The 25301-nt window shown below is 37.6% G+C and overlaps 2 protein-coding genes across 2 annotated transcripts; both read right to left on the reverse strand.

Moving 5' to 3' along the window:
• Positions 1 to 1690: 1690 nt before the first annotated feature.
• Positions 1691 to 11133, reverse strand: LOC146168430 (polypeptide N-acetylgalactosaminyltransferase 4-like). Its single transcript, XM_083386268.1, has 10 exons — positions 10754 to 11133; positions 9849 to 10021; positions 9463 to 9582; positions 6904 to 7039; positions 5804 to 6041; positions 4723 to 4899; positions 4226 to 4357; positions 3896 to 4006; positions 2257 to 2409; positions 1691 to 1819 (listed from the first exon to the last, which is right to left on the reverse strand). The coding sequence occupies exons 1-10, from the start codon at positions 11131 to 11133 to the stop codon at positions 1691 to 1693; spliced, it is 1749 nt and encodes a 582-aa protein (XP_083242394.1).
• A 1116-nt stretch (positions 11134 to 12249) lies between these two features.
• On the reverse strand, positions 12250 to 24552 carry LOC146168431 (polypeptide N-acetylgalactosaminyltransferase 4-like). The gene is made up of 10 exons (XM_083390932.1): positions 23681 to 24552; positions 22479 to 22651; positions 21658 to 21777; positions 20157 to 20292; positions 17712 to 17949; positions 16301 to 16477; positions 15956 to 16087; positions 15537 to 15647; positions 13855 to 14007; positions 12250 to 13237 (listed from the first exon to the last, which is right to left on the reverse strand). The coding sequence occupies exons 1-10, from the start codon at positions 24055 to 24057 to the stop codon at positions 13109 to 13111; spliced, it is 1746 nt and encodes a 581-aa protein (XP_083247058.1). The 5' UTR covers positions 24058 to 24552; the 3' UTR covers positions 12250 to 13108.
• Between the last annotated feature and the right edge of the window lie 749 nt (positions 24553 to 25301).

Here is a 25301-nt window from a genome sequence, read left to right on the forward strand (position 1 = left end):
ACGACTTCGTTTGACATTAGAAAATTCATTTTCATATTTATCACAAAAAATGTGCTTATGTCGAATCTTTATCTCAATAACATTTGTCTGTACTGACACAAAAATTATTCCTCACGTCAAGCTGAAAGTTTACTTGATTGCTAAAGTAAGCTACCACACTTCTATACGGTACAACAGGCGTCGGGAACCTATGGCTCGCGAACCATATATGGCTCTTTTAGTAAAAGCATATGGCTTTTAATAAAACAATTGGCTTACAGAAAAATCTAAGCTATCATTTCTCAGCATGATCTAAAATAAAACTGCACGCGGCCATAACTGCTTTCCTAACTTTATTTTTATTTTGTTAACACACATAATAGGCCTAGCAAATTTTCGGCGCTTCGCGCGAATCCTATTTGTTTTTCGAGACTGTTATCCCGTTTGAAGGAATATGTTAATATCCAAAAGGCCCTATTCTTTCAATGGAAGTCCGTAAAAAAGTTGCGCAAACTAAGCTAATTCATTCTTGGTGCATAGCATGTTCTGTCCTTTAAATGAGAACAAAATAACCGGTCTTGCTTAACGTACTATTTTTCTAACCTATAACTAAATGTTAAAAAACTATTATATGGCTCTCATGGAAATAAAACCATGAATATTGGGCTTATATGGCTCCCTTAGCTAAAAAGGTTCCTGACCCCTGAGCTAAAATGCACAGTTTGGATTTAAAATAAACAATCACAATCCTTTGTTATTATGTAATTTAAGCAAGGCATTGTTGTTATAATCTGGCTTAAAGAACTTGGTAAATATAAATAAATGAAGATTCTCACTCCTCCGTCAATGTTAAAAGAATGGATAAAGAACGCTTTTAAAAACTAAAATAAGACAAACTATAAGCACACAACTCTAAAATAAGCACGTTTCTTAGAAATAAGCACATTTGTCTTTTCTAAGACACTGCACCCCAAAATAAGGACAAATCTTAGAAATAAGCACGGTATGGCAACCCTGACTATACCTGAGTCTCTAGGTAAGGTAAAGGCAGCTTTTGCTGCAAATCTGTCCTAATGTCAAACAGCGAAGTGATGACTTAATTGGTTGTAATTGCAATACTGAACCCTGTACTAAACCATATTTCGTCAATAGAGGTATGAATTCTCTCCACTAAAGATTTCATTTGCGTATTTAGAATGTTTCCACAATGGCCACCTGCTGCTAACATGTAAGCAATTTTATTTTTGCGACAAACTTTCTTAAAGTCACCATTTAATCTATGCACCGCGTTATCATCCTAAAACAAACCGACAAAATTTTCAATAAGGGCCGGCTATATTTACGCAAGAGTTAACCAGTGTGGTCCAAGATTGCCAGCATCAAGGTCTAGGCCTAGGGCAACAATATCGTTTGTGTGTTGTTTAAGGGCCATATACAACAGGTAAAATGTGGTTGGTATTTTTGATTTTTTAGATTGTACGCGAGCACTGTAAATACCCGTTCATCGTTAAATTAAAAAAAGTTAACTTGTGTCCTGCAGACCTGGGTTTGAGGCACTCTGATTCAGGCCATGGATACACGTTTTAGTCAAAAATTCACAATACCTTGAAAGGGAGAGAGCTTTAAAAGTGATTCACTAAAACATACAGTTTGAATTAAAGTATCTAGCTACTTTTCTTTTATTTTCTATTGTTTAGGCAGAAACGACATTTTACGTCAAGGAAAAGATCTGCAAGGGGTTGTTCTGCTTGCATTCACCCATTGTTAATTCAGGCTTGCCATCCAATGTCATACCGGCTTGCAGGCACTTGTTGTTCTCCAGGCACTGGATCGAACCATCCTGTTAAATTTAAATAAAACAAACTGTTATTTTCAGATTAAACGACCCTTGGAGTATTGAATGCGGACCTTAGCATATGTCTCATTTGTTGATAAATGAGTTTCAACTTTGCGACGTGGTTCTATCTGTTTTTATTTAAAATATAATAAATTCTATGTATATTTTTTAATTTAGTAAGCTATAGTTAAACAGCCAACTATTGTTTAACATAATACAAAGAACAAGCTACAAATAAGGCAAAATTATAATAAAAATTGTCTACTCTAGTCTATTCGATTAGAGTATAGAGAACTTCTAAAAAAGATTACATTTTGCAACCAACAATACTCGATAAAGTTTAAAGTTTGGCCTTGTTTCGTTTCGCATTAGACACCGCTGAGTTCTGGCAAAATTTGTTTGCATTCACTAAAAAAAGATTAATTTCTGGCAAAAGGTACCTTATTTAGAGTCCATTGCTGAGTGGCCGGCGGCTCCCTTGTGTCGGGAAAACAATCGAGCATGGTGGTTGAATTATCGGTCGACACAGCAGTCATGCACATCTCTTTTTCCGAGTTGAATCGGATTTCTTTTCGCGTCGTGTATTCGAAGAACTGTTAGAATGCGCAAGAAGTTTTAAACGACAAAATTACGGAAATTTTTTCACAGTGTCATTTTTTGTATCTCAAATGTTAATTTCCAAATGATCTCAACTCACATACTAATCTTACTTTAAATATTTCAGCCCTACTGTTTTGCAGTACGTTAAAATGCCAAGATTAAATGTTTATCGACTATATCTATTGGTGAAGTGCAACAAAACTACAATTTTGTCTTCAATTTAAATTCAAAGTTGGAAATCGCTTTATTAAGCTTTAAATGGTTTTCCAATCACTTTTGCCAGAGTAACCTTAACTACAGTGCTTGAAACCCAAAGACCATTATCTAGGTCGGTGGTTTTTTAACCATGTATGCTTCGTGGCCCCCTTTGAAAGGCTATCGACCCTTGTGCCCCCCTACCTATAAAAATACCAAGCATTGTGTTTAACATATTTTATATATTTTACTTCTTCACGTTGATAACAAATACAGCCATTAATCAACAAATAAATGGACTTACTTTTAAAAATTGTACCAAATATTCATTTTAATTTAAATTAACTTAGTTAGTCATTACATTTGTTTCGATTTTCGTTTTATTAATGCGTTACTATTAGCCTAATTGACCGACAAGCTGCGCATGAACCGCTGAATGTTGGCCTAAAAGTGACCTTGAATACTTACCCTGTGGTGACTTCATGCGTTTTACGGTGGAATGCTTATTTTGCAACTGAACGCCCTTAAAATAAATTGCTAAACCGTTGCACCTGGCATTGCACATTAGTTGCTTGCCTAACAGCATTTGTCTGACACTTAATGATTAGGCAAGGGTATTGGCAAGTAATAATTGGCCGCCCGAAAAAACGCTGACGCCGAACTGCATGGTTACGTATGAAGCAAAACAGTAATTGTTTCGCCGCAGCGACAGGTCTTTAACCAAACTTGTCACTCGCGAAAGACAAATTAAGCGTAACTTTCCGCGATAAAACGAATAAAAAGGATCCAATATTCTAGTTTAAACATCCCGACTGACGAGTCAAACTATACATGTCAGAAAAATGGGTTACAAAACGTTACAAGAAAGGTTTACAGTCATAATAAAAAAACACAAAATTAACTTAACTGGTAAATTTTGAAAATCTAGATAGAGAGTCATACCCGTGCCCCCCAATGACCGTTCTGTGGCCCCCTAGGGAGTCAAGGGCCTGAGAAGTTCAAAAAAGCGTACAAGGTAAGCTAGTAGGTAAGTGTAAACATTTTTTTAAACGTTTCCGAGTAAATAAACAAAAGACAAAAATATTATTTTGCAAATAACGTCTAATGTGATGATGTATACAAAAATAAAAGAGCTATACAATAAAAATAATATGTAGAGAAAAACTCTAGTTTGATTTCATTTTACCAGTCGCAGAAGATTACTTTTAAGATAAGGAAACAAACTACCGTTGTCAATGCTAAAAGTCTAAAATACACAAATCAAGGCAAGTTAATGTGATTTACCTGGTGACCGCCCTGGCCGTGACAAGGGTAAACGGACACTCTTGCTCCGGTGGGAGTGTGTTCGGGTGGGTTGTAGTCAAGGCAGTAAGACGACATTCCACTGTTACGAAACTAAATACGAAATTCATAGGTTATTCACAAAGCGTAACTTATTTAATCCGTAACATTCGAATAAATATTTGGACAACGTTGTGAAGCCAAACAAACACTTAAAAACGCTTATAAGAGTGATTGACAGCTACCAAGTCCAATACAATTAAATGAAAGTCAATTTGAAATAGATATCAGGGTTGGGGTTATGTTCGCACTGCAAGTTAAGGAACGACTCACGGCGCCGTAGAAGCCCGGCCGATCCTCTGGCACGTGAAGGTCGGGGTAAACGTTTTCCAAGTACCACTTAAAATCCTTGCATTTAAGGCGTTCTCGCAGTTGCTTGCGATCCGAAACGTCGCCGTAGTCCTCCTGCAGAAAAACGCTATATTATGTGTGTATAATGTATATGTTGCTTGTAAAAGAGACAGTGTGATTTAAATGGATATAGCTGAATATGTGAAAAATAGTTTAGGGATGTAGTTAGACGTAACAAAATGTGTAAATAAATATTAAAATGTTCTATACGCAAATATTTTTGTCCCGAATATAAAAAAAGTAAAGTGTGTGTATTTTAAATGGGTTATCTTCTACTTTCGTATTACTTTAGTAAAATACCGTAACGCAGCAAATATTAGTAATATTTTTATATAAAATGTATAAAAGTTGACTCATAAGTAAAAGCACTTGGTATGTTTTTATTTTTGCTTTATTTCCTAAGCATTAAATCACCGTACGTTTTTTGCGTGGGGATTTCTAATGTAGAAATGTCGCTTGTAGTCGTCCATCCACACTTCTGCGGCCCTCAGCGTGTTGCTAAGAAAGTTTGGCCTAGGGTAGGGCGACTGTTTAGGATAGACGTGACCAACGTGGGAACAAGGGATTGTCTCCAGCTTTCCGCCACACATCCACGTCTGTAAACGTTTAATTGGGATATAAAGCATATAGAAGTAGCCATGTACCCATCATAGGCGAAAATTTTTCTACTCCAGACTAATGTGTTAGCCAAATGTTTTGGCTTGGTCAGCACATGCCAAAACGAAAACATTGGTTTTCTTAAAGCTTGACAGCATAACCAAAACGATTAGCTGTTTGTGTGGTAACGTAATAATTATATATGATATAGTTACGTCGATGGTCACCAAAATGTTTTAGGTTCATTTGTACGATATCTTTGAATACGGTAGTACATTATGGTCTTTGCAGGCTACTACATATATTGGATTAGACCAGTGGTTCTCAACCTATGGTACGCGAAGTCATTTTGGGTGGTACGCTATACGCATTATGTTATTAAGTAAAATTCCAGTTTTACCAAAAGGTTAAGCATTTTTTTATTGTAATAAACTATACATTCGTTATAATGATTGTACAGTTAAATATTTTATGCTTCTTTAACGATAGGAACTATTATCTTTCCGAACATCTATGCAAATTTCTTTTATGACATCATAGCAAAACAACAAACAATCACAAAACTTGACTACCAGTATCTTGCAAGTTAAAAAAGGGAAACTTTTTTAGAGTACTTGGCCGCATTTGTTTAGAAATTTCCGGGCTAACTAATTAGCTAATCCACCCTGTTAATAATTCTATATACATTTTGAGTAAAGTTGAGTTTTTCGACAATTTGTTGGAACGCAACAAGAATATAGAATATAGAAGCTGGAGGTGGTACGCAGTGAAAAAAAGGTTGAGAACCACTGGATTAGACGGATTGTATTAATTTGGGGTGAGTTTATTGATATGCCTTACAAAGCCATCTCTATCGCTAGCTCGCCGAAAAATGTAAACCTTACAATTTACCGAAAAACTCACCCGAAACGAAAGTTCGAGGTTCTCTCCGCCCCAGATCTCCATGCCGGCGTCGTATGTCCCGATTTTAGCGAAGAAGCTCTTCTTGACTGCAAAGAGGCCGCCGGCCATGGTGGGCGCTCGGATGGGATCCACAGGTGAGGTGCGACGTTTGCGCTCGTGGTCGGGAATTACGTGCCACGTGTAAACGAGGCGCCAGTCGAAGCCACCGATCTGAGGCTCGTCGCCTGCAAATTGGTACCTGTGGAGGGAAATAGCAATTGGCTATGGTGGACGGTAAAGGCGCTAAGATTTTTCAGGCGAGTGCTACCGTAGCAAATGGATACCCCAGTGGCAAAATTGGTTATGTAAGTGAAACGTGGCTATAATAGATCGAAAATGATATTTTAGAAGGGATATAAAATGGATTCCAGTGGAGCATGATATGAATATAGGAGAAAAGTTAAAGAGGTGAAATAAAAATAAAACATTCGTTATAAACACAGAAACCCTTTTCAATAATTTGCGGAACACTTTTCTTTCGCGCGGCCCCGATAATGGACTGTTGATTTGCCCGACTGCCAAATAAAATATCGATACTTTTAGGATCATTTTCATCCTTATAAATGCTTGACAATCGCTCTACATTTCGGTCGTGACAACGAGCGGCTTCGCTTTTCCATTGTCGGTTTAGCTCATGGAATCGCTTAAAGCCCACTTGAACGATTCTGTTCTCGAGGATCACGGTTAAAGCGCTGGTTTTTCTCACGATTATGCGATACAGATTCCTCAGGTATAGTTAAAGGTTTAGCAAAGTTCTCGTTAAGATTAATGCTAAGCGGTCGCTGTGAAGAAATCCACTTGGGTTCTGTTGTGTCAATAGGTTTTGCCTTGCGATGCGATTTCGCAAAATTTTGACGTTTTTGGCAGTCAAACAATAATTATAAATTTTCAAAATAAAGCAAAACGGACAAAAAACACACACAAAAAAGAAAAACCTCACTAAAAGGCAGTTTGCCTCTTTCGAAATAACCTATTAAAACAATTTTAAATATAAAACATTATTTAAAATAAAACGTGAAATATATTGATTATGATTACATACAAAAACCCAAAGCACTTACTCAAAAGTGTCGTAGTGGATGTTGTCAATGACAGGCATAGTGATCACCGTTTCATCTTGCATAATACGCTCAAGTTGCGGTTCCAACCAGCCATCCACGCACTCGCAGTGGCAATCAAGAAATGTTAGAACTTCGCCTGTAAAACAAGCAACATGTGTTAGAAATAAGTAACCGAAAAAAAAAAAGATTTTGATTTGCGAACTTTTGGGCTACTATATTTTTCTCGGTTTTTGGATTATATTTGTTACTTGTTACGAAAAGACTTTTTGTGCAAATGCGTAATGTTATTTGCAGTATTTAGCCTTTGCATTGTGTGTGGTCACACTTTTAAAATACGATTACCGCAGTGTTCAGTTTTGTGCGCTTCGGGTAACATTTTTACGTGCTGGTTTCCGTGCAGCCTTACAGCTTTTGTTTTTCCATGTTGTCTCACCAATATGCAATCGAAACATGGCGGTAGAAAAAAGGTTAAGAATCACTGATCTAGACCAGTGTTTCTTAAAGTGGTGAATGGTTCACCCCAGGGTGAATAAAATTTTTACAGGGGTGAACCAACCAAATGGGGTGAATAAGGGTGAACGAAAGTTCCCCTTTTCTTGAGAAAAGTAAATGGTCCTCCGAGGACGTTTAAAAATGTCCAAATGTTCTCATTTTTCGCGTTTTGAGTTAGTTGCTTATATTTAACAATACTTTTAGGCGAGACGTTGTATTTATTTTCAAAAAATACTTAAGCCATGAAAGATGCTGAATTGCTGGTTTAAAAAGGGTTTCTAGGGGGGCTCCAAGCAATTCGTAGGGAGGTTAAATAATTAAATTTGTTTTTTTATGATTCTAATGGTATCGTTTTCGTTTTGGTTGTACACCACTCTTACAGCGCTGTACAAACTCTGTTTTTGCAAACTTTAACATTAAAACTGCCTAAAAAAATTTGCGAATCTTCTTGACTTTATTTAGCACGAAGTCTCTTTGAGTGCCATTGCATATTTTCATATCATCGAATGTAGAACGGCCCTATTTAATTACAATTTGTCTAAGTTATAGATAAACGACAAAAGTCATCATCCACCGTTTGAACTATTTTTTATCCATATTTTATATAATTGGATAACAGGCTAGCAACAGGGGGACGAAATGCTTTGCGAAAAGCCCCCTGATTTTACAGTTTAGCGCCAATTCAACCAATTAAATCCAATTTTTTTTCGTGCTGCGCGCGACCGACAACAAACTTCAGTATTTTCAATTGTTGTCTCAGTGATATTTAATTAAAAATTCCGAATTGTTTTCGTAGGAGGGCAAGTCATAGGAAAATTACAAAGGGTGCCGCTGCTGCAAACAGTCGTGGATATGGCACGTATTTCTCAAACGTAACAAAACGTAACCTTGTATAAGTACAACAATTTGGTGACTTTGTTTTGTGCTTTTGTTGCTTTATATTTCTGGACTCGAGAAAGTGTTGACTTACAATGGTAAAACTTAGCTGGAGTTGATCTTAACAAAAATCGAAACAACCTAAGTCGATTTGTGCTGTTATATATAGACGAGATAGTTTTATCATATCATGAGACAAGGGTGAATGAAATCTGGAGATCGATGCTAGGGGTGAACAAAACTAAAAAAGTTTAAGAAGCACTGATCTAGACAATAGGGTGCAAATTTAAACAATTTATATAATGCACGTCTTTCTAAGTAATCTAAAAGATCGTCAACCGGCAGAAACGTACCTGTAGAATGCGACATAGTAAACACCCAAAACGTACGTTGTCGCCGAAAAGAGTGTTATTTGTGTCATATTGTCACATTTGATGTTAACCATAGTTTTAAAGATAACGAAGTAGGACGCAGAAACTCTACGCACCAAAAAGCATTAGGAATCATTACCCTTATGCGTGTTCTTCGTTTTTTTTTTCATTTGAGTTTGGCAACCAAATTTTGAATACGATTTAAGGTGTACCTCATATAAAAATGACTCCGACGCAACGTGTTGTTTCTGACGTAACTTTTACAACTTTTCGCCAGCCACGTTGTGCAATCTATATGTCGCCACGCACCTCGTCTACAGTTATTCCACATATCTAACTGACTCGTTCGAGGCACAAGAGAAACGATGTGAAATTTATTTCACAATTATATTAACACTTAGCCGAGAGAAGGCACGTTTCGAGTTTGCGGCTAGCAAGAAAGTGCAAAATTTAAGCGTCTGGCGTTTGGGAATTTAATAAATTTAAAAAGGCAGTGGATTTTGCGGTTGCTCCCGGAAAGCAAACATAGCAATTTAATGGACTGTTATTAAGAACCAGGACGCAATATAAGACAAGTCCGCTTTTTAAAGCAACAAGCAACTCGCTACACTTTCGTAACGTCTGGTCTAGAATGTTCTCGAAGCAAGTAAAAGAATGCTAAACGAATAAGAAACTCGGCGCATGAGTAACGACCCATTCACAATCTTTATGATATGTTACTAAGGTTGCCAGTCTCTTATTTTATGCAACAACAAAGGCGGGTCATAGGTAGTTATGTTTGGTCCTTACCTACTTGACCAAAGCTATGTTAGTCACACACCTCTAGCCTGTGAAGCTCCCAGTAATCTCGCTCTGATCAAACCTTCGCGCTTGGTGGTTCTCACCAGACGAACTCGCTCCAAGTTTTTCAGATAGTCTTCCAGCTTTTGCTTTAGGTAGGCTGCAAATTTTTTTTTTAGCAGTCGTGTGTAGAGATCTCGGCCTACAAAACTATTAAACAGTTCAAAATAGATTCATATTTTATTTTGAGCCCCAAATTTTCGTCTAAAGTAAAGATTTGTTAATATTTAAAATAAATGCCCATATTAAAAATAATTAAATATATTTTGTGCTTTAATCTTTATATCTAAAACTACTAGACAATTAAGTTGTAAAGATTTTTAAACCGAAAACGTGAATCAACGATGTATCAAAATAGGTTCTTACGCTTGTCGCTAAAGTCGTCTACCAATATGATCTCAGTTAAAAGAAAAGACGGCGACGTGTGCAGCACGCTGTAAATTGTACGGATCAGAGTGCTCCAGCCCTCGTTGAAGAAAGCGATAACAACACTGGTAGTTGGCATTCGACGGTAGTCGTACGGGGACCGGTGTTTGCATCTGTTTAAAACATGGTTGGTGAAGCCGATGTTGCAAAAAATGTCGTTTAAAACAAACTGGATTTGAAATAACACAGGAAAGTTAAATAGAACCATTTATTTTTTCAAGTGGTACATTATATCAACAAAACTTTCTGAAGCAATTATAAGCAGAATAATCATATCGAAACGCGATAAAATTACGCCTCTAAAGACGTATTAAGGCAGAAGTGATTGTCGCAGTATGACTGAAGAAATTTATTTATCGCGAGATAGACGAAAAGGTCTTGTTTGCAATATTTACAACAGCCAGCCTATGCCGCATACTCTTCCAAAGTCCTTTCAACATATTTTTTATTGGCTTTAAAACATTTCAAATCGAAACCTAATCATTATATTCGTAATAACGTTTGATACCTAGGCCTATGTTAAAAAATACCAAACATAATGTTTAAAGGTCATATTAAGCCTTAAAAACTTGTCTAAATAGATTACGAAATACTTTCCTAACGACGACAGAAGATTCAAGTTTTTGGAGATGATTTTAGCTATGGCTAGAAAATCTAAGGCGTGGCAAAAGTTTTCCCATGCGATTCCACCCACAACTTCAATCGCTGAAGATCACAACATAATTGTACGAACAGGTATACGGCAATGTGTTTCAACCACTAACTTTCGATAATTTTGTCAACCTCTTACATTCAACCGTCGATTTTATTGGCTTTTAAACTACTTTTTCTAATTGTAATCTTACTGTTCGTGTCGAACGTCGCGCAAAGTCCGATGGAGCGAAATTTTTTCGCTGACGTATTGATTGACGGCAAAGGTGATGATACTGTCCTCCTGTTTTCGCTGTTCATCAGCATCGAGAATAAGGCGCACAGGTTTGCCTCCTTCTCCGACTCCGTTGGGGTTCAAGTCCTTGGGTCGGGGCAGGATTGGCGCCGCCATGGCATTATACTGTTGGTCGATATCTATCGTCGCGTTTCGAGCAGATTTGAGTTTCTGTCTGGCGTTTAGTTCTGGGTCCACGGCGCTGAACTTTAGGTAAAGCGTCACGACGGCGAGCATAATAAGCGTCGCAACTGCCCACCGCGGTAAACGCGATGATCGTCTGAATCTGATCGAAGCCATTTTTAAATTATAACCTTCTGGTCGATTTTTTCTCTGTAGCGAAATGCTGCACTCAACGCGATCAAAAGAATCTGACATGTGCACTATGTCCGACTGCCGTTCCTCAGATATATACGCGTAGACAGGGATATCTTCAAGCCATATATTTTTTTTTGCAAAAACGTTTCACTTATTTACATTGTGTAACGCGGCTCAAAAAAGGAAAACGAAAGTGACTTCGACACTGGCGTTTTCGGTTACAATTGTTATGCGGTTTAACGAAAAACTTGTTTTTCTTTTAACAGATAATAAAAAAATCCAATTATTTATGAGCTTTTAAACGAAACACGTCAAATAAAATATTTTAAATCATATACCTTGGGAATACGTAGACACGGTTTAAGAGGTCCATGAAGGCCCAAATGAATATATATATATATTTTAATATAAGGTTTATATATAAAAAAAAAACGTTGGCGCCATTTTTCTTGAATGTATTTACAATCCATTTTAATTACACATTTGGACCGAGAACAGCAGGATTCGTAAGACTTTTTATTTTATGACGACAGTTTTTCTTGGTAAACTGAAGTCCTTAATTACGTGACTGATAAATTAATTATCGCCACTTTATACTGTTCTTTTATTACTATTTTCAGTTTATATGTATTTCAGATGTGCAAATATGCTTACGCAAAGGTAGCCTTAAAGGGTAATGTAGTCAAATCGTACTGGTTTTGTCGGAGAACTACAACCAATTTTGTTATACACGTTTACTTTAAAGTCGTAACGTTTTCTAGGCCCAGATTAAACTTTATCGCAGTTCAGTTTCAAACAAAATGTATTTCTAAAGTTGAAAAATGAATAGTATATAAATTAAATTTTCCTCTATGCTACGCTAAGTACAAAACGATAGCTTAAACTAAACCTAAAGCGCGAATTAAAGACCAATTACCGATAAACGTTATTTTCAAGTTATCGACGATTCAAAAAGTTGCTTAAAAGCAACAATTTTTTTAAGTCTTATGTCGACAACATTCGGTATTACTTTAGTCAACTTTTTTGTGGCCAAACCTTATAAATGTGCTCAATTGCCACTTTGCACCACTATTGCTAATAAACTTGTTGATCTCAAAAACCAGTGACGTATTTTGTAATACCCGAAGCGTCACATGTACAGCAATCAAAAATAAACACACGCTTGACAAAATTCACAAGTAATTTTGCCGCGAGGTTGCACAATGCACATTATCACATATTGCAGATACTGCGTGGTTAAACAACACTAGTTGGACAACAAAATAACAGTCAAAAACCAACGTTTGGTATATAAAAATGACACAGAACGTGGGTTTAGGAATGGCTTCAACCTTAAAGGGATATCATGGATTTACTAATCAAAACAAAATGTACGTGAAAAAAATAAAAAGCCCAGCAAAAAAAGAAGACTATAATTAAATGAAATTAATCCGAACCACTAAACAAAGTATTTTGAAAGTTAACAAACGAGAAAGCAATTTATTTTGATCGAAGAAATACATAAATTGGCCCTGTGTTAAAACAAGTTATTTAAAACACTCCTTTTAGTGAGCAGTTTATCTTAACTGTTTGAAAGAGGCTGTACAATTAAAAAAATACGTTACTCTAACCGTAACCGCGTATCAAATATGATTATTTGATTGAGGCAATAAATAATGTTAGAAGTGCAATATAGCCTATCCAGAAACTTTTGTAGAAAAATAAAATAGCACAAAAAGTCTAGTTCAAAATGCAAAACCATTCACTAGTAGCGTTTATTCAGTGACGTGTTGAAACGTTAGGTGATCCGAACGAGCATAATATTTATCGTGCTTTATATCACTTCTTTTCTAGTTCTAATGTCTACGCAAAAAAAGTATTAAGAGGAAGAGAAAAAATGTAAGGCCCTCTTCTTTGAACCGTTTTATAATTTGCACTTTGCCCGATTAAACTGCCTTCGGCAAATAGTGGTCTATCTTCACGTCCAGTAAAAGTTTTGGAAGCGGTTGTCGGGCTTGCATTCCTCCAGTGTTAACTCAGGCTTGCCGTCCAGGGTCATACCGGATTGAAGGCACTTGTTGTTCGCCAGGCTTTTGATCGATCCGTCCTGTTTAAAGGTAAAGGAAAAAGCTGATTTTGCAATAAGTGCACGATCAGTAACCATTAAAGGAACTATCATTCTGCGACTCCTATCTAAACATTCGCACTCATTTTGCTTCTCAAGGTAAAACAAGTAAACACGTTATCGGTTTTTCAATCGTCATTTCAATGTAGTAATGGCCGATACTAGTTTATTCCAAAAGTGATACCCGATATTTTGAATATAATATATTGCGATACGACCCGATACCAAATTACATAAGTACTATGCAAAATAGATACTATCGAGACGTCTAAAGGTATTTATCTCCAGTTGCTAGGCAAAACGTTTGTTCAGATTAGGAAGTTTGGTTACTTTCAGTTGGTAACTTACCATTTTTACAAAAAAATACGTTTCAAGCTACAAGCACTGTCTGGATCGCAATCTTGGTTGAAATTCCTATATAAAATCGACACTGATACCAAACTAGTATCGGGCGTATCAAGTATCGGCGCCGATTCGATATTATCGGACATTCCGAGTTAAATGTTACCATTTTCAAACGCCCACAACGGATAGAGTAACTTTTTTATCAAAACACATTTCTACAAAATATGTTTTTCTAATAAGCCAAGTTTATCGACCTGATTCTGGGCCCACTGCTGATTGGCAGGCGGGTCTCGTGAGTCGGGCAAACAGTCAAGCATGGTTGCTGAGTTGTCCGCCAGAACTGCAGTCATGCACATCTCTTTTTCCGAGTTGAAGCGGATTTCTTTGCGCGTCGTGTATTCGAAGAACTGTCCAGCAGCAACAACAAAGTAAACAGTTAAGTAAATATATATACACCAGACAAAATTAAAAAATTAGGGTTTTCTAACATAAAGTTTATGTACTAAATGGTGCAATACAACCAATTAACTGTTGTTTTTCGCTCATTTTTCATCCACATATAGTTCGGCCAGTACTGGAAGTGAAACGTTAACTTACAGAAAAGTTGGAAGGACAGTGTTAACAACTTTTGGTCGAATTTGGCCTAACTTATAGAATAAACATATCCAGAGACAGGCAATCACGAAATTGCTAACAAATAATTGTTTTGCGTAACTGTTGCTCTAATGAATTACAAAATCCTCAAACATTAGTGTAGACAAATTACCACAGACATTTCACTCATGAAAACTGAACACAACATAGCAAATTAAAAATAATTGAGACAGTTTATGGTAAGCCCTCGTAATATAGGATTTAGGTATAAGGGACGGTTAATCGTGCATATCGTCATTTTGTTCTATTGTCTATATACTAAAATCGAAAGATAGTTCGATTGGTTTAGCAATACCAGATATTTCGTCAGGCAATCTGTAAAGCCTTGCCCTTCCTGATTATTATTAGCGTGGCATCGGCTGTGTGAAAACAAGTATAGACTAAACCATTGTTTAGTAGAAAGCATAGCCATAAATCGAAACGCCAATGAATCTGTTACAAAAAAGGTACATATATCTACTAGCAACAAGATATCAAGTACAATTATCAGGTTTTATTTTTCGAATGTATTGTTATAAGCCCTCAATTCCCACCGCTATCGCAAAATAGTACAAATTGTCACGAAATTCATCGGCTTAAGACATTTTAGGAATACCTGTAAACCGCAAAATCAGAAGATAAAGAATTACAATACGTTAATTTTTGGTTCCTTCGGCGGATGTAATCATAAAACAATACTTTTGCTTTGGGCTGCCTTAAGGTATTTCATGATTCGGTTTATTATTTTGTATATGTACCGCCAATTGGTTTTATCTTCCGCAAGTGAAAAAAAGATGCGGAGCACTGTACTACAAAACTATATCGAGTATTGGCCCCAAAGGATATTATGGAGTTTGAAGCTAGGTAACAGCATCCGTCAGATATTTATCTATTTTACTTGGTTAAATATGCTGCTAACGGCTTAAAGCACCGATGTGGCTCTTTTCTCAATGCATAACGAACTTTCTGACAAACATATTTTTTTCATCTAGCATAAAATTGTTGGTACCTTAATGCAACCTTCAATCCCAACCGCATTGGCAAAACGCAAACCACCGAACGCCAGGCAAATTATATCGACGGTGATATTGAAAGGAAATTGAAACCTTATAGAGTCCAATAAACTGATGGCAGGGGGTGAAGGTGAAGGGCCGCCCCTGCCAGGTGTTGGTCAATTCCCGAAAGCGGGGCATGGGGCTTACTCGGTTGATAATGTAGTTGAGGCAGCGGAACACGCCCTTGTTGCCGATCTGACCACATTGAAAATACGCAGTAGTAAAGATTTTATATCAGGAAAAGTTACCTGGTTGCCGCCCTGGCCGTGGCAGCCGTAAATGGACACCCGTCCACCAGTCGGCACATGTTGGGGAGGGGCGTAGTCCAGGCAGTAGGCCGACAATCCACTGTTACGAAACTAAATACACAGGAGCGTTACAGTGAGTGTACAAAGCGATCTGCCAAACTATACAATACATTTACCTTACAAAGTAAAATTCAAAATTAAAATAATACAAAAATATTTATTAATAAAACAATTCCTAACAACAGTCCAACTTAGTGTTGTTTTTAACATCTGATAAAAATGTAAAAAAAAACGCGGGTGATTGTTATACAATTTTCCGTCATAAGAAAGGAACTGAAAGCGCTTCGAGTCATGTTTATCAAAAAAGCATTATCAGGCAAACAGGATTACTTTCTCGCTTCAACTAAAAGACGACTCACGGCGCCGTAGAAGCCCGGCCGATCCTCTGGCACGTGAAGGTCGGGGTAAATGTTTTCCAAGTACCACTTAAAATCCTTGCATTTAAGGCGTTCTCGCAGTTGCTTGCGATCCGAAACGTCGCCGTAGTCCTCCTGCAAAGGAATTCTGTTTGTTGCTTGTGATTTAAGCATTATTCAGGCAAGTCAAAAAAGTAGCTGTGCTAGCAAATTGCGATGAAGTTTATAGGAGCTACCTTACATCCTTCACTTTTAAAAGGTCAATTATTGCACTTGTTAATTACAGGATCTATTTCGGTATCACTATAGGTTGTTTTATCATCGTCTTAAGTGTTTGTATTTCTGTACCTTCTTGGCGGGGGGATTTCTAATGTAGAAATGTTGCTTGTAGTCGTCCATCCACACTTCGGCGGCCCTCAGCGTGTTGGTGAGGAACTTTGGCCTAGGGTAGGGCGACTGTTTCGGGAAAACATGACCCACGTGGGAACAAGGGATTGTCTCCAACGTTCCGCCGCACATCCACGTCTACGGTATTCAAGTTAAGGTATTATGTTAAGACAACACAGTTGACGGGGTCTGAAAAATATTACGGTGTATCCACTACAACAGGGGTTACTAGCGATTCTCCTGAGGCTCTTTAATCAGTTTATGCGATTTTATTCGGATTTATACGTTTAAATACTTTTAGAGTTTTTAATATGTACAGTCTACAGCAAAACTCGTTTAAGTCGACTTTGGTTAATTACTGTCAAGTCGCCGTTTTTTGTTTCTCCCAGATTCTCTTTATTTCTATGAATTTCAACTATTGGATATCAAAGATTTTCCACCGTGATTACAATACATTGCTATGAATACCAATTGGCTAATGCCATGTTAGACTAATGCAATATGCCCTTAAAGGGAAAACAGGATGGCATTTATTTCTGCCTTTATGGGTGATGTGGCTCTTTGTGGTTATAAAGGTTTTATGTTAAGACAACACAGTTGACGGGGCCTGAAAAATTTCTCCTGTGGCTCTTTAACCAGTTTTATGCGGATTTAAACGTTTATATGCTATTAGAGTTTTTATGATGCACAATCTACGACTTTGATTAATTCGTCAAGTCGCCATTTTTTGTTTCTCTCAGATCCTATATATTACTATGCAATTCAGCCATTAGAATAAAAGCTTTCACAATGTGATTACAATACATTGTGAATACCAATTGACTAATGCAATGTTAGACTAATGCCACGTTAACTGACTAATGCCATGGCCTTTTAAGGGAAAACAGGATGGCATTTATTTCTGCCTATATATGTGATGTGGCTTTTCCATGTTAAGTAAAAATAAGGCTTTCATTCTAAATGGTTGGCTACGAGTGCCTTCCGGTAAATATAGTCGCGAGATCTATGAGTTCCAAATTTACTTCTAAAATTGGGGTTGTACACAGGGAGTACAGGATAAGGATTACATCAACAGGCGCCTAACTTGTGGGTACAGAGCATTATTACACGCCACGCAATTCTTGGAATTTGACCTATAGTAAAACACTCGCAATTAGTGTGCAAAACTAATTCCTGTAGCACAGTATTCGATCACTAAAAGTGTTAACTTTTCCTGTATTACCACTCATGCACGAGGACATAAAGCCTCTAAGACCTCGATTTTTTATGCGATTATTAAGCATTTTTAGCCATGGTTAGAAAACAACGCCCTGAAATTCCGACAGTTCGGCGCCTACGATTCCATCAATATAACTGATTTGGCAAAACTCACCCGGAACGAAAGCTCGAGGTTCTCCCCGCCCCAGATCTCCATGCCGGCGTCGTATGTTCCGATTTTAGTGAAATAGGTCTTCTTGACTGCGAAGAGGCCGCCGGCCATGGTGGGCGATCGGATGGGGTCAACAGGTGAAGTGCGACGTTTGCGCTCGTGGTTGGGAATGGTGTGCCATTGGAAAGTCAGGCGCCAGTCGAAGCCACCGATCTGAGGCTCGTGACCACCGTAGTAGTATCTTTGGAAGAAGCATACCACATCTTAGAATCGCGGTACAACCGGATAGTCACACGATGTCGTGGACTTTAATAAGCAAGAAGCAAAATTGTAAAACAATGGCTAATAATATATTTTCTTTAATTTATGATAGGACTGCTGCAGAGAATGCAGTTGGATTTTTTAATAATCACCTCTGCTAAGTGTAAATTTCACCGAACTTTAGGTTGTACATTTAAAAAAGGTAAAAAATAAAACCGTTTCATGACAACATGTAACCATAAAAAATAACACCTTCAAGCAAAGTTTATGTCTACATTTTTACATATATCATTTTTGCACATTCTGACAATGGCGTATCTACATATTCCATACGTAACGTTTACCACACAACAATATATAAAACAAAATGCACAAAAGTTTGATTAAATTATTGGTTTGGTCGGTCTGGGCACCATTAGTAGTGTAAGTGTTGTGAAGTAGAATTATCAACGCAACTTTTAATAAATGTCAAATAGCCCATACAAACATAACATATGGATAAATTCGTTGCCTTGACAGGTGACAATACTTCTAAAACTGTCACCGCCGGCTAACGAACAACCGGTCTGAAGTCAGACAACATAACCGGATGTTAAAAGCCGCCTATAAATACTGGTCGAACCTGATTTACTTCTCGTTGTTGCGATTTGTCATGGTGTTGGCCCGAACCGTGTTTAAACCGCGTAGATTCCGAGAAAACCAAACGACAATCAATATAGGGGTTGGACACGACATTTTTAAATACAAATGGTTTTGTCTGGATTGATCTGTTATTTATATCCGCCGAAAGACAAACTAAAAAAATTAAATTTAACGTAGGTCGTGCAAATTTAACCGTGTCTCTCGACAAAGGTCACAGAGGACATGCACAATGTTGTGTCTCCTGTTCAGACGAGGACCGATTTGCATATAACATCAACTTTTGGCGATGACTAATATTTACGGAATGGCAAAAATTTGCAAATAAATATCCCAACGTGGCTTTCTGGGTTCGGGGAAACTTTAGAATTAAAACACAATAAATTGATTGTAACATGGGGAAGTAAAAACATGTGGGGACTAATTTACTAGTATATGTCTAAAAAAATTATTTTTTTTCTAATACATAGCAAAAGTGATTGCGGCTTTAGGATTTTATCCGTCTGATTGTAGATTTTAAAAAAGTGTACCGCATTTCTGCAAAACTGAACCACTTCGTCTATTGTTCTGCATCATACGAATTTAAAAGTGGCACAAAATCCAGTGCTGTTCAACGCCGGTTGATCGACACGTCATTCCGCATCTGTTTTTCCGCCAACAAGCGGCGTCGCTTCTAGATTGCCGGTTTCGCTCATTGATTCGCGCAATGCCAGACCCGACGATTCTAGTCATGAGACTCACGAGCGCGTAAAGTAGTTATTGCTTCGCACTAGGGTGCCAGGGATTTCTTCTTCCGGCGGTTAAAAGCTTATACAAGGCGCTCATTAGGCGAGCGTGGGTGTTGCAAGATAAGAGGCGCGGGGCACGTTTAAAGCCAAGCGGTCGCTATGAGAATTTTCTGGGGATTACTCTGGGTTCGCTTTGAGGTACTACTTCACCGTGCGATTTATTCAGGTCAATTCTACCTAAGTTTAAATTCCCTGGTTTTGAGACACTCCAATCGCAAGAATAGGATTCGCCAATTCGTGACGGAAACTTTCCTGTACGGCGGCATGACCAGGTTTCGTGAACAACAAGAGATTGGTTTAAAATCTACAGTTCGCTCACACTTTTGTGTGTGTTTTTGCGCTACAATTTTAAAAACGGAAAACAAAAAATCCGATGTCAACTTAAAAATAGGCTTTGTTGAGACAAAACTGCAGCCGTTAAAATAAAAAGCAAGTGGGAAAAAGGGGGTATGGTCGCTAAGTTCAGGGATTGGAAAGTTTTTTTTTGCATTATAGTTTATAATGGCTTAAGGCACGCAGTATCATGCCTTGAATAAAACAAAAAAACAGTGCTATAAACGTTTCCATTTCATAATTATGAATAAACTGCTGTAATTGGCTTAGACGACAAGCGACTATCTACACTTTTTCTTTGGTTAACAGGTCAATTAAAATTTTTGAAGGTAAATAAGTTTTTATCGTTTTTCGGTAAATTAGTTTTGAATTAGAATCTAAAAAATGTTTGTGTACAAAAACTTGTTTGTGTACAAGGGCTACCTACTCAAAAGTGTTGTAGTCGATGGTGTCAATGACAGGCACAGTGATAACCGTTTCATCCTGCATAATGCGCTCAAGTAGCGGCTCCAACCATCCGTCCATACACTCGCAGTGGCAATCAAGAAATGTGAGAACTTCGCCTGTAAACATACAAGTATAAAAGTATAACGCGATTTTATCAAACTGCAACGGTTGATATAATGATATGCGCTGTATCTAGGCTTCATTCGCGAACTGCACGCATCCTTTTGGAAAGATCATTTTGGGTTTTGAAATATTTAAAAAAACGTTGATTTTTCACTAAATATATTTCAAAAAAATCAAAAAACGCAAAAAATGCCACACGCGGCTTTTGCAAACGAAAAACCGAACCGCTTTACAACCTAATCTTATTGGTTCTAATCAATATGACAGAAAACAATAAAAAAGGTACATATAACACCGCAAACTATATATATAAGCAGTTTTTTAGCCAACACGCCTGGCACAAAGGCAGGAAAAATGCTGATTTTGTAACAAAGTTAGGTGAGACAAGAACAATTTAAGGTAGTGCAATAACAATCCTTATTTGGGTCACCAGCGCGGCTTAAATACCAATCAGCTGTAAGATCGTTTAACTATTCTCACAGACGCGCTCGAGGCGTAGTAATGAACGAGGTGATTTTTCTCGACTTCGAGAGTTTTCATTAACACTTAGACGAAAGAAAGGACGCGGAGATTGCGGCTGGCGATAGAGTGCAAAGCGACTTACGTCTGACCGATAAATGAAATATGAGGAAGCCAGTGGATTTTACGGTTTCTCCCGGAAAGCAAACATACCAATTTAATGCGGGACATTGTTCAAACCAGGATACGCCAAGCCAGACCAGGTGGTCAACAGAAAGCGATAATTATTTTTTTAGCTTAAGCTCACAATAAAACCCGGTAAAAAAAGATGTGTAACAAAAGTAACACAAAATTAAAAAAAAAGTTAAATAGGGCTGGAGTTGAAATAACTGGATGTGACAAGATTTTCCTTGCCTGCACAAAAATCGTTAGCAGGCTGATTTCAGTTCAGTCTTGACGACTACAGAAGGATTAAAAATAAACAGATTTTTTTTGTGAAATGCGTGGTTGTGTGCTTTAAAAGTAGGTTAGCGGTAATCCTTACAAACATGTTTTTGATTACAAGATCCTAATAGTTCAGTAGTTAGTAATATTAAGCGACAAATATAAAGCGACAATGCACTTATTCCGCACGGTTTGCTTCGTCATTAAAGTAAACTTAATTCATTTGGCAAAGTCACAAATATATTTTGTATTACTTTCGTGCCACTTCCATGCCACGATCTTGTGACCATAAACTCGCTCAAAAGTTTAACTTCAGAAGGGTTCAAAAACTGGAGAGAGAGAAATTCACGTTCCCCAGTCATAATATATAATTTCAATTAACAAAATTAGTCTATCACATATTGAACATTGTTTTGTGTGCTAATTTACCAAAGATCTTAATTTGAGTAACTAACCTTTGGCCTGCGAAGCTCCCAGTAGCCGTGCCCTAACCAAACCTTCACGCTTGGTGGTTCTCACCAGACGAACTCGGTCCAAGTTCTTAAGATAGTCTTCCAGCTTCTGCTTCAGGTAGGCTGAGGAAAAAACGGTACGAAGGGATATTTAGCTGTTTTTTCTAATGACGTAAAACTACAGCTCAAAACTACAAAGATATATAAATACCCAATCAAAATATCTAATTTTTTAATAAGAAAAATGTTCGTCCTTAAATGTCGCTTTAATAATAGTGAGATAACACATAAAATCAACAATACATTTTTTGATTAAGATCTTAAGGTGTCGCATTTAGTGCAGAACATTTGTGAAAGTGCAACGTGTCGTAATAATTTGACTGTCTTTTTCACGTTCCGACGACACGAAGACGCCTAGACACGAGACTGCAGTAACACGTTATCCTTTTTTGGCGACACGGCGGTAATGTGTATTTATTTAAGAGATATTATCTCGTTTAAGGGAAAGGGCTATACGTGGCAAAACAGGAAAGACGAGTAACATTCCAGAACGTAGAAAATGTCGGCTGCCGTAATACTTTCAATTTCGGCAAGATCGATTATCTTATTAAATGTCACCTTGTAGTAAGTACAATTTTCGATTCAAATAGGCCTAGTTCGAACTTAAAAATATTTAGGCACTGTTACACCACTTTGTACATATGAATTGTCCAATTAAAGTTTTGGTGACAAATCTGCTTTCTTTAAATTTCCCTTCAATATTAAATATCGGTTTGACTTAAAATGACAACTATCACACACCAGAAGAAAAACTACATAATTACGCTTGTCGCTGAAGTCGTCCACCAATATAATCTCGGTAAGGAGGGATGACGGCGAGCTGTGCAGCACGCTGTAAATGGTTCGGATCAGAGTGCTCCAACCTTCGTTGTAGAAGGCGATAATAACACTCGTAGTTGGCATGCGCCGGTAGTCAAATGGGGACCGCTGTTTGCATCTGTTTAAATATTGTTGGTGAAACCAAAGTTGTAATCAAAGCTATTTTAAAACAAAAATAAAATGAAATAAAAGTCAGAGAAGCAATAGTTTTTTTTATAAAAATACTGTTCCATATATTTCTACTATGAAAAAGTTGGTAGTGAAATCAAATTCTTAGCTAAAGTTTAGGTTCTCATGGGCGCTTTTAAGGTCTGTAATAAATATCGCTAATTATGTTTTGTAAAGTAACACTCGTGTAGTAAGGTAACGCATAGAAAAAATGTATAATATTTAAATTTTAAAGTAACGTTTAATTTTACGAAGGAAAATATTGTAGCCCTTTTTTTCCTTTCGTTTTGTTACATTTCCCTTTTATTATACCTTTAGTCGCATTTTACCTTCAATAATATTGGTACCTCAGTTTCTTGAGTTCAAATAACAATCAATAGAAAATAACGAAAATTATATTTTTCGTTACTTTTAAACAAAAGTTCTCGCAGGTATACTGTTTCTATGTCGGCGAACGTATTGGCGGCAAAGCATAAAAATTATTCGCTATGTTATATCATTACTGCTCATAAAGTATCATAAATAATACATATATAGGGATTAACCGCTTTTATGCTTCAAAGGATATTTCGATCGCTCATACCAAGCGTCACACAAACGACAACAGAAGCTTTACAAGTCATTAATAATTTACGTTAAGATATGCACGGGCCATGATTAGCGCGACCTTGGAAGCTTTTGCTGAATGCTGGTAAGGTTCAATTAGGCACGCTTTTAGTCGGGGTCACACTCGTGCCAACGAGAGTAAATGCGGATAAAAAAGGCTCAGCGCGTCGATTTTGAAATGCTATTTCATGAATTCAAGCGCTGTGTAGAGAATGTACAAACACGTACACCTTAATGTTCTTCGACCACTGAACTTTGATTGAAAACATTTGATATAGGCATGATAAATTTATGCGTTGCGTTAATGACCTAAGGCATAAAGTCCCACCTCCGAGTTTAAGTATTTGAACTGCATTAACAATGCTAATCTTACTGTTCGTGTCGAACGTCGCGCAAAGTTCGATGAAGCGAAATTCTTTCGCTGACGTATTGATTGACGGCAAAGGTGATGATACTGTCCTCCTGTTTTCGCTGTTCTTCTGCATCCAGGGTGAGGCGCACAGCTCTGCCCCCTTCCCCGTTCCCGTTGGGGTCCAAGTCCTTGGGTCGGGGCAGGGTAGGCGCCGCCATGGCGCGATACTGTTGATCGATTACGATCGCCGCGTTTTGAACAGATTTGAGTTTCTGCAGGGCGTTGAGTTCTGGGTCCACGGCGCTGAACTTTAAGTAAAGCGTCACGAAGGCGATCATAATAAGCGCCGCAACTACCCATCGCGGTAAACGCGATCGTCTAAAGGTGATGGCCGCCATATTCGCTGATCACTTACTTGCCCCTTCAGCAACTTCACGACTTTCCAAAGGACCAATTGTTTCACTAATCGAGATCAAATCGTCGGAGCATTGTACACAACTTTCGTAAAAATTATCTAGTTCTGAAATTTAAGGAAGGAATTTACAACGAGTGCAAGCGAAGAATTAAGGCCGAAACGAGAATGGTTAATGGCAATGCCTTGGGGCGATGTTCACGCGTAGACAAGCATCTTGACAATGCTAGGTTTTAACGCATAATTGGCGGTTATTTGTAGTGCACTTACCTACGACCTTGACTACTTCAAAAATCCGGTATTCCGAAACACTTGCGAAAGAATGTAAAACTTTTTAGCTCGTTCATTTCCTTAACCAACTTACTGCAAATTATACCGAAATCAGTACAAAAATCGACAAAATGTTCATATGCTTTAAATGTAAAATTATTTTGAAACAGTTATAGTGGTCTAGCGCGGTCAAATTAGGGCGGTTGTAATATTATGTTAATTTGCGGAAAGCCAATTTCCTTGAAAAAAATCAATATAATCCAATTACCGCAAACGTGAGTGCGCAATTTGGTTTTGAGTTATTCGATCGAATCCGTGAGCTAATTTGCTTTTGAGTCGATTGAATCCGTAAGCTATCTCACAAAAGGCGCCAGCCTAATTTTACTGTCGTTGGGAAAAGTAGAACCTCTGTACGAGAAACCGAGATTATCTATCTGTCAACAACAAGGCCACAAATTTCGCCCCAGGTTAAATGACAAAACACTGCAACCAGATCACGGCCATTGACGCTATCGTCTTACAAGCACAATTCAATAACGCAGAATAACAAAGTCACATTGCTGCATTTCTCAATAAACAGGGACATTTGCGCACTTGAGCAAACTTACATCTATTTTAGTTCGCGTCAACTGCAGATTAGAACGAACAAGACAAATTATATCACGTTTATCGGAAAACGGATCTGATGAAACATACCTTCTGCTGACGTGTAACATGGAGTCACAATGTTGCCAGTAAAATGGACGATTGCAACATTTTCGGCGAGTTAAATATCTTAGTTTTATTACAATAACCTGTTTGCCACGCAACCACTTTTTTTACAGCGTAAGAACATCGGTTTTCCAAGCGTGAGAACAAACACCTGGTCTGGGTTAACAGGTCGCGAGCAAAGCATTCGATTAGCTACATAGCGCCATGTAATCGGACGCTGCTTAAGAGAATTACCGTTAACCAAAACAG

This window comes from Ascidiella aspersa, chromosome 1 (assembly GCF_963924565.1).
Source record: "Ascidiella aspersa chromosome 1, kaAscAspe10.2, whole genome shotgun sequence".
Taxonomy (NCBI): Eukaryota; Metazoa; Chordata; class Ascidiacea; order Phlebobranchia; family Ascidiidae; genus Ascidiella; species Ascidiella aspersa.

Excerpts from the sequence above, each read along its gene's own strand:
- LOC146168430 (XM_083386268.1), bottom strand. The coding sequence starts at position 11,133 with ATGGCTTCGATCAGATTCAGACGATCATCGCGTTTACCGCGGTGGGCA. Across the intron at positions 9,583-9,848 it reads AGACGACTTTAGCGACAAGC|CCTACCTAAAGCAAAAGCTG; the intron begins GTAAGAACCTAT and ends AAAAATTTGCAG. Across the intron at positions 4,900-5,803 it reads ACCTCGAACTTTCGTTTCGG|ACGTGGATGTGTGGCGGAAA; the intron begins GTGAGTTTTTCG and ends AAACGTTTACAG.
- LOC146168431 (XM_083390932.1), bottom strand. The coding sequence starts at position 24,057 with ATGGCGGCCATCACCTTTAGACGATCGCGTTTACCGCGATGGGTAGTT. Across the intron at positions 16,088-16,300 it reads GAAATCCCCCCGCCAAGAAG|GAGGACTACGGCGACGTTTC; the intron begins GTACAGAAATAC and ends ATTCCTTTGCAG. Across the intron at positions 15,648-15,955 it reads GGCCGGGCTTCTACGGCGCC|TTTCGTAACAGTGGATTGTC; the intron begins GTGAGTCGTCTT and ends CTGTGTATTTAG.